The sequence below is a fragment of the Pseudophryne corroboree genome, chromosome 2 (assembly GCF_028390025.1).
Source record: "Pseudophryne corroboree isolate aPseCor3 chromosome 2, aPseCor3.hap2, whole genome shotgun sequence".
In the NCBI taxonomy this organism is placed as follows: Eukaryota; Metazoa; Chordata; class Amphibia; order Anura; family Myobatrachidae; genus Pseudophryne; species Pseudophryne corroboree.
Genome location: NC_086445.1, coordinates 252,733,011 through 252,743,003, shown reverse-complemented (window position 1 = coordinate 252,743,003; position 9,993 = coordinate 252,733,011). Strand labels below are relative to the sequence as shown.

At 47.6% G+C, this 9,993-nt stretch overlaps 1 protein-coding gene across 1 annotated transcript in view; it reads right to left on the bottom strand.

Annotated features, from left to right (window-relative positions):
• Positions 1–229: 229 nt before the first annotated feature.
• MCRS1 (microspherule protein 1) overlaps positions 230–9,993 on the bottom strand; it is a 55,164-nt gene continuing 45,400 nt past the window's right edge. Inside the window, exons 12-13 of the mRNA XM_063952670.1 lie at positions 9,605–9,732; positions 230–661 (exon numbers count right to left, since the gene is read on the bottom strand). Of these exons, the coding sequence (XP_063808740.1) occupies positions 575–661; positions 9,605–9,732 (215 nt within the window). The 3' untranslated portion in view covers positions 230–574. The remainder of the gene's footprint in view (positions 662–9,604; positions 9,733–9,993) is intronic.

Sequence of the window (9,993 nt, the reverse complement as noted above, 5' to 3'; positions counted from 1 at the left end):
GGGAATAGAACCTGTGGCGAGCCCGCAAGGGGCTTTGTTGCGCTCACATACCCCTTCCTCCCTCCCTGCCCGCCGGAATTCTGCTGCCGAGATTGGTATGCTGACCACCGAGATCCCCAGCGCCAGTCTCCCAGCCCCAACCCGACTGGATAAGCTGTCCTCCTCTTTGGATTTATGAGACATTTTGATGTAGTAAATATTAATCAAAAAAAGCAAACACCAAAAGCAGTTTCCTTACAAAGAACATCTCTTTTAATAGGAGTACAGTTCAGATAAGAAATACATTGATAACAAAAACAATCAAAATAATATTAACAGGAAATACCCTATGGTGTACAACCAACAATGTTCTTCACCTGCAGAAAGGACATGGTTTATTGGATTTGTGTCTTTAAAGCCTGGTCTCCAGTCACCTGCTCAGCTATCCCAGACGCTGGTGAGGGGTCGGCTTGTAGAGGATTCTGAGGATATAACACACAGCAGAGTGTATGACAGGTGAGCTATCCTATCATCTGCTGTGATGTCAGACTATTGGTCCGGTTGATCTTCCGGAGTTCAAGAAACCAATTTTTTTTCAAGACTGAGCCATCTTAGCTGCTTCTGCTTTAATGAGAGCTATGAGATCTTGATTGATAAGGAACACAAAGCGGAGACCAGATATCTATGAGAAAGAAATGGAGATATACATTATGAATGGGTGCTTGCTTCATCCTCACCACTAAAATAAATATGTTGGTAACACATGTTGCAGTATGGACTCACTAGCGACCCGTATGATCTAGGACAGATTTGGCTGCTCAGTTAAATTGGATTTGGACACCGTGCATTTGTCACTCTGAACAAGCAGAATGATTACACAATGAGAGGCTGGATCTTAGTTATGTCTTCCCCAGCACTTTTTGCAGAAGTTATGTTTGCTTTATGTTTCATGCTTTAGAGCGGCCTGCATGCCTGAAGAAAGCATGGCTGTGCAGACATAGAACACTAAATCACTTCAGATGTGCTGTAATTCCCAACAAATTAGCCAAGACCCTGATCTGCCCCAAATCACACCACCTCCTTCTGGGAAATGGAGGATGTACCATGAAAGACAGCATGGTTGGATGGTATAAAACCGCAAGGTAGCATGTGTATGGGTGCTACAGGTTACTGCAGATCTCACTATTGTTGCCCTCAGTGTCTTTCTAAACACGTGCCTACAATGGTTGTTTTATTGCTCAGTAAATTACTAATCTATTTTAGGAAAACATATTCCAAGCCAAGTCTATGTTTCTATGGTGCTAAAGAAGACCAGAAAGGACCCATTTCCATAACCACGCTACAAAAATACATGACACAGCAGAGATACTGTGTGCAGCCTCAGGACGGGTATGGGTCATTGGATAGACACAACTAAGGTCGACAGTCATTAGGTCGACCATGGAAGGTCGACATGCATTAGGTCGACAGGGACAATAGGTCGACATGTACTAGGTCAAAAGGTCGGCATGAGGTTTTTGACCGTTTTCTCCGTAAAGTGACGGGGAACCCAAATGAGTGTCCCCTTGCATGGTGAACTTTGCGCAAGGATTACCGTTCCAATCGTAGTCCACGTGGATCGGTAAGTATGAAAAAATCCCCCAAAATTAAAACAATTAGAAAAAAACCATGTCGACCTTTCGACCTAGTACATGTCGACCTAACGGCCATGTCGACCTAACGACCGTAACCCCTCAGGACCACAGTATCACTAGGGCAGTAGGACAAAAACAGCTCCTCTAATGCAGTCTCTTAAGATGTAGTTGCTTCCACTGATATTAAGAACATATATTGGGCTACAGACCAGACTGAATAAGACAACTCTGGTTTCTTGTGCATACACAGTCCAGGAGCTCTGACTAACAGCAGCCACAGTCAAAAAGAAACTCCAGCCCGGCCCTCCTCTTCTCTATCAGGACTATGCAGCTCAATTTTGTCAATGTCGTAAACAATTAGGACCATATCATGCATTGTGTACACTACCAACAATATGTTAAATTAGGTTGAAACCCAACAATTTGGTAGTGTTGAACGACTCTCATATATCGTTTTGTCGTTTGTAAAATCGCTCAGTGTGTACGCACAATATCGTGTGTCCAGGAGTTCAAGGGAAATCGTGAGCGACAACGTATCATTTGCATGTCTTCAAGTATGTAGCCAGCTTTAGAGGATTCCGTGTATATCATGCTTGATAGCCCAACCTAACCAACGCACGGCTGTGTATATCATTCTTACATGTCCCAGCCTAACCAACGCATACCCGTGTATATCGTTGTTATGTATCCCAGCCTAACCAGTGCCTGACCATGTACTGTATATGACTTATATATCCCAGCCTAACCAACGCATGCCCCTGTGTATATCATTCTTACGTATCCTAGCCTAACCAGTGCACGCCCCTGTGTAGATCATTGTTATGTATCCCAGCCTAACCAACGCACACCAGTGTATATCATTGTTATGTATCCCAGCCTAACCAACGCACACCAGTGTATATCATTGTTATGTATCCCAGCCTGACCATGTACTGTATATCACTTATATATCCCAGCCTAACCAGTGCCTGAGAGCAGGGAGCTGCAACCGGGGGAAGTAGAGATGAATAGGGACTAACTAAAGGACTCTGCATCACAAACTCATTTCAATACATGTTGCCCAATACCACTCCATAAAAATACAGATTGTAGTGACAAAACACTGGAAGAACATGTTTTTGAATAATCATCAGACACACATAAAAAAACTAAGATTTGAAACCTACCGGTAAATCTTTTTATCCTGGTCCGTAGAGGATGCTGGGGACTCCGTAAGGACCATAGGGGTATAGACAGGCTCCGCAGGAGACATGGGCACTACAAAGAACTTTAGATGGGTGTGCACTGGCTCCTCCCTCTACGCCCCTCCTCCAGACCTCAGCTAGAGAACTGTGCCCAGAGGAGACGGACAGTACGAGGAAAGGATTTTTGTTAATCCAAGGGCAAGATTCATACCAGCCCACACCATCCACACCGTATAACCTGGAATATACGCAACTAGTTAACAGCATGAATAAAACAGCATCAGCTAAAGACTGATCTTAACTGTAACATAACCCTTATGTAAGCAATAACTATATTCAAGTCTTGCAGAAATATGTCCGCACTGGGACGGGCGCCCAGCATCCTCTACGGACTAGGAGGAAAAGATTTACCGGTAGGTTTAAAATCTTATTTTCTCTTACGTCCTAGAGGATGCTGGGGACTCCGTAAGGACCATGGGGATTATACCAAAGCTCCAGACCGGGCGGGAGAGTGCGGATGACTCTGCAGCACCGATTGAGCAAACATGAGGTCCTCATCAGCCAGGGTATCAAACTTGTAGAATTTTGCAGAAGTGTTTGAACCCGACCAAGTCGCCGCTCTGCAAAGCTGTAAGGCGGAGACGCCTCGGGCAGCCGCCCAAGAAGAGCCCACCTTCCTAGTGGAATGGGCCTTTACCGAATTTGGTAACGGCAATCCAGCCGTAGAATGAGCCTGCTGAATCGTGTTACATATCCAGCGAGCAATAGTCTGCTTAGAAGCAGGAGCGCCAACCTTGTTGGCTGCATACAGGACAAACAGTGCCTCTGTTTTCCTAACCCGAGCAGTCCTGGCTACGTAAATTTTGAAGGCCCTGACTACATCCAGGGACTTGGAATCCTCCAAGTCACTCGTAGCCACCGGCACCACAATAGGTTGGTTCATATGAAACCACCTTAGGCAGGAATTGAGGACGAGTCCTCAACTCTGCTCTATCCACATGGAAAATCAGATAGAGGCTTTTGTGAGACAAAGCCGCCAATTCGGACACCCGCCTTGCAGATGCCAAGGCCAACAACATGACCACCTTCCAAGTGAGAAATTTTAATTCCACTGTTTGAAGGGGCTCAAACCAGTGAGATTTTAGGAACTGTAACACCACGTTAAGGTCCCATGGTGCCACTGGAGGCACAAAAGGAGACTGTATGTGCAGCACTCCCTTTACAAAAGTCTGGACCTCTGGGAGAGAAGCCAATTCCTTCTGAAAGAAAATTGATAGGGCCGAAATCTGTACCTTAATGGAGCCTAATTTAAGGCCCATATCCACTCCTGTCTGCAGAAAGTGGAGAAAACGGCCCAGATGGAAATCGTCCGTAGGAGCATTCTTGGATTCACACCAAGATACATACTTTCTCTAGGTACGGTGATAATGTTTCGCCGTCACCTCCTTCCTAGCCTTTATCAGAGTAGGGATGACTTCTTCTGGAATGCCTTTCCCAGCTAGGATTCGGTGTTCAACCGCCATGCCGTCAAACGTAACTGCGGTAAGTCTCGGAACTCGCAGGGCCCCTGTTGCAACAGGTCCTCTCTGAGAGGCCACGGATCTTCTCCGAGCATTTCCTGAAGATCTGAATACCAGGCCCTTCGAGGCCAATCTGGAACAATCAGTATTGTCTGCACCCTCTTTCGTCTTATGATTCTCAATATCTTTGAGATGAGTGGAAGAGGAGGGAACACATAGACCGACTGAAACACCCACGGTGTCACCAGGGCGTCCACTGCTACTGCCTGAGGGTCCCTTGACCTGGCACAATACCTCCGAAGCTTCTTGTTGAGGCGTGACGCCATCATGTCTATTTGAGGAAGTCCCCAACGACTTGTTATCTCTGCAAAAACTTCTTGATGAAGTCCCCACTCTTCTGGATGGAGATCGTGTCTGCTGAGGAAGTCTGCTTCCCAGTTGTCCACTCCCGGAATGAAGACTGCTGCTAAAGCGCTTATGTGATTTTCCGCCCAGCGCAGAATCCTGGTGGCTTCCGCCATTGCCACTCTGCTCCTTGTTCCGCCTTGGCGGTTTACATGAGCCACGGCTGTGACGTTGTCTGATTGAATCAGAACCGGTAGGTCGCGAAGAAGATTCTCCGCTTGACGTAGGCCGTTGTATATGGCCCTCAATTCCAGTACATTGATGTGTAGACAAGCCTCCTGGCTTGACCATATCCCCTGAAAATTTCTTCCTTGTGTGACTGCTCCCCTCGGAGGCTCGCGTCCGTGGTCACCAGAACCCAGTCTTGAATGCCGAACCTGCGACCCTCTAGAACAGGGGTGTCAAACTCAAATTCATCGGGGGCCGCATCAGCAGTTTGGTCCCCATCAAAGGGCCGGTTGTATCTGTAGGTCTATGTGTCCACTCTTTATTATCATAAATTAATGTCACTGCATTCAATTATTACTGTTTTTTGTAATAATGTAAGTAATAACTAGCTCTGAAAGCAGAAACATAGTCAGAATAATGACAAGTAGATATTCAAATGTACAATTATTGTACAATGTATTGAAAAATGTTTTTTGGTAACAAACATTAATTTTTTTTTAAACATACAAATATTTACCGCTCCACCTGCCTTATATGTGCCCAGCCATGTGCCCCCTTTTATAGTGCCCAGCCATCTGCCCCCTTTTATAGTGCCCAGCCATCTGCCCCCTTTTATAGTGCCCCCTCCATTTACTTTACTTACCTTTTACTTCTTTCTTTCTTTTACTTCTTTCTTCTTGCTCCTCTCCGCGGCGTCCGCGCGCTCCTCTGATCCCTGGAGATGTCGGGCGGACGTCACGTGATGACGTCACGTCCGACACCCAGGGAGCAGTGCGGGGCAGGAAGAAGTCGGGCCAGGTCCCGGAAGGTAAGTAAATTTTTTTTTTTTTTTACTTGAGCAGGCACGGAGTAAATTCATTGAAAAAAAAAAAGGGGAGGCTGCAAGGCTGGCGGCGGCACCGCGGGCCATCAGACGAGGTCTGGCGGGCCGGATTTGGCCCGCGGGCCTTGTGTTTGACACCCCTGCTCTAGAAGGTGAGCACTCTGCAGCCACCACAGGAGAGACACCCTGGTCCTGGGGGACAGGCTTATTTTCTGATGAATTTGAAGATGGGACCCGGACCACTTGTCCAGAAGGTCCCACTGAAACGTCTTCGCATGAAACCTGCCAAAGGGGATGGCTTAGTAGGTCGCCACCATTTTCCCCAGTACTCGAGTGCATTGATGGACTGACACTCTTTTCGGTTTTAACAGGTCTCTGACCATGTTCTGGAGTTCCTGGGCTTTTTCCATTGGGAGAAAAACCCTCGTTTGTTCCGTGTCCAGAATCATGCCTAAGAAAGATAGCCGAGTCGTTGGAACTAACTGTGACTTTGGTAGATTTAGAATCCAGCCATGTTGCTGCAGCACTCTCAGGGAGAGCGACACGCTTTTCAGCAACTGATCTCTCGATCTCGCTTTTATCAGGAGATCGTCCAAGTACGGGATAATTGTGACTCCCTGCCAGCGCAGGAGCACCATCATTTCCGCCATTACCTTGGTGAAAATCCTCTGGGCCGTGGAAAGCCCAAATGGCAACATCTGAAACTGGTAATGACAGTCCTGTACAGCGAATCTCAGGTACGCCTGATGAGGGGGATATATGGGGACATGAAGGTACACATTCTTTATGTCTAGTGACACCATAAAATCCCCCCCTTCCAAGCTGGAGATAACTGCCCGGAGCGATTCCATCTTGAATTTGAACTTTTTAAAGTACAGGTTTAGGGATTTTAAATTTAGAATGGGTCTGACCGAGCCATCCGGTTTCGGGACCACAAATAGGGTTGAATAGGACCCCTTCCCCTGTTGAACTAGGGGAACCTCGACAACCACTTGTTGTTGACACAGTTTTTGAATTGCAGCTAAAACTATCCCCCTGTCTGGGGACGAAGCTGGTAAGGCCGATTTGAAAAACCGGCGAGGAGGCACGTCTTCAAATTCCAGCTTGTAACCCTGGGATACAATTTCCATTGCCCAAGGATCCACGTCTGACTGAACCCAGACGTGGCTGAAGAGTCGAAGACGTGCCCCCACCGACGCGGACTCCCTCAGTGGAGCCCCAGCGTCATGCGGTGGATTTAGTAGAAGCCGGGGAGGACTTCTGCTCCTGGGGACTAGCCGTAGCAGGCAGTTTTTTCCCTCTACCGAGGAAGGAAGAGCCCCGACCTCTTCTGGACTTATGCGTCCGAAAGGACTGCATCTGATATTGCGGCGCTTTCTTTTGCTGTGGAGAAACATAAGGTAAAAAAGTAGATTTACCCGCGGTAGCTGTGGAAACCAGGTCGGCGAGACCTTCCCCAAATAAATCCTCACCTTTGTAAGGTAAAACTTCCATATGTTTGAGTCGGCATCACCCGTCCATTGGCGAGTCCACAGGGCTCGCCTAGCAGAAATCGCCATGGCGTTAGCTCTCGAACCTAGCAGACCAACGTCTCTCTGAGCGTCTCTCATATATAAGACTGCGTCTTTAATGTGACCTAAGGTCAATAAAATGGTATTCCTATCTAGGGTATCAATGTCAGCTGACAAGATATCTGTCCAAGCTGCTACCGCGCTACAAATCCAAGCCGACGCTATTGCCGGTCTGAGCAAGGCCCCCGTATGTGTATAAATTGATTTTAAGGTAGTTTCCTGTCTGCGATCAGCAGGGTCCTTGAGGGCTGCCGTGTCTGGAGACGGTAGCGACACCTTTTTGGACAAGCGCGTTAACGCCTTGTCCACCCTGGGTGAGGATTCCCACCGTAACCTGTCCAGCGCAGGGAAAGGATACGCCATAAGAATTCTTTTGGGAATCTGCAGTTTTTTGTCTGGAGTTTCCCAAGCCTTTTCAAATAACTCGTTCAGCTCATGAGATGGGGGAAAGGTTACCTCAGGTTTCTTTTCCTTAAACATGTGTACCCTCTTGTCAGGGACAGAGGGGTCATCCGTGATATGCAAAACATCTTTTATTGCAATAATCATATAATGAATACTTTTGGCCACCCTTGGGTGTAACCTCGCATCATCGTAGTCGACACTGGAGTCAGAATCCGTGTCGGTATCAGTGTCTGCTATTTGGGATAGGGGACGTTTTTGAGACCCTGAAGGGCCCTGTGACACTGTCAAAGCCATTGATTGACTCCCTGTATTATCCCTGGACTCTGCTTTGTCTAATCTCTTATGTAATAAAGCCACATTTGCATTTAAAACATTCCACATGTCCAACCAATCAGGTGTCGGTGTTGCCGACGGAGACACCACAATCATCTGCTCCACCTCCTCCTTAGATGAGCCTTCCGCTTCAGACATGCCGACACACGCGTACCGACACCCCCACACACACAGGGATATATCTATATGGAGACAGTTCCCCAATAAGGCCCCTTGGAGAGACAGAGAGTGAGTATGCCAGCACACACCCAGCGCCAACTGACACTGGAAACAAACTTCCCAGATAAACAGCGCTTTATTATATATATACACATACATACATTCACTGCGCCAATTAAAAGTGCCCCCCCTCTTTTTTTCCCTCTGTCATCGTGTTCAGCAGGGGAGAGTCCGTGGAGCCAGCTTCTCTGCAGTGTGCTGTGGAGAAAATTGCGCTGGTTAGTGCTGGAGGATCAAGCTCCGCCCCCTCAGCGGCGGGCTTCGGTCCCGCTCAAATTTCCAATACTGGCGGGGGATTCCTTTATATACTGCCTCCGCAGCCTATATATATCTTAGCCAGTCCCTAGAGGTTTGCTATTGCTGCCCAGGGCGCCCCCCCCCTGCGCCCTGCACCCATCAGTGCCCGCTGTGTGTGTTGTGTGTGGGAGCAATGGCGCGAAGCGTTACCTCAGAGAAGATCTGAAGTCTTCTGCCGCCTTTGTAGTCTTCTTTCTTCTTATACTCACCCGGCTTCTATCTTCCGGCTCTGTGAGGAGGACAGCGGCGCGGCTCCGGGACGAACGGCGAGGGTGAGACCTGCATTCCGACCCTCTGGAGCTAATGGTGTCCAGTAGCCTAAGAAGCAGAGCCTATCATTTAAGTAGGTCTGCTTCTCTCCCCTCAGTCCCACGATGCAGGGAGCCTGTTGCCAGCAGTGCTCCCTGAAAATAAAAAACCTAACAAAATTCTTTTTCAGAGAAACTCAGGAGAGCTCCCCTGTAATGCACCCAGTCTCCTCTGGGCACAGGATCTAACTGAGGTCTGGAGGAGGGGCATAGAGGGAGGAGCCAGTGCACACCCATCTAAAGTTCTTTGTAGTGCCCATGTCTCCTGCGGAGCCCGTCTATACCCCTATGGTCCTTACGGAGTCCCCAGCATCCTCTAGGACGTAAGAGAAATCACACAAAGGGGGAGATTCAAATGTTTGAAAAGTCGGTTGGGTGTCTGTTTTTTCCTATCTAATAGACAGGAAAAAACAGACACCCAACCGACTTTTCAAACATTTGAATCTCCCCCAAAGTGCCTGATATGGATTCTCATGTCTGAATACCTGCTGCAGGCAGAATGCAAACAGACCCACCGCAGAAATGTTCTCGTGTCCCTTCACACTGTTGCTACCAGGAACCACGCATTAAGTAGCCACAGAGAAAGGGCCAAGACGCGCACAACTGCCCATGCAGCCCACAACGCAGGCACAGTATGTAATATCACTAGATGCACCTGCATTCGGCCCTCAGTGCCCCTCAGAATCAGGCCCAACATGCTCACATATAGTAATTACACAAAGCCAATGCAGTCTACAATATAATGCTCATGTACTTACTTCCACCACAGAGTTGTGGCTCAGCTTCCACTTATTCCCTGGCAGTACAGGGCGACCATCGATATAGAGAGCTCGTCTGCCTTCATTTGCTATGAAAAAGTCTCCATTGTTCTTCAGCTTAATGACACCTTATTGTGGAAAATAGAATCAGTCAGAAACACTAACAGCTCACAGCAAGTGCAGGTCACCAGACACTGTATTGTATAATGGGCTCGTTTGTAATACAAGCACTCTCACATCTCTGTGCTTTCATGACTTTACTGAGCCACACATCCATTCCCTAACCATTTATATAATCGCATGTACACTATGTAGACAAAAGTGATTGGATACGGACAGTAAATAAATCAACAAGATTTTATTTGTGTCAGTGTCCACCAGGTACAGTG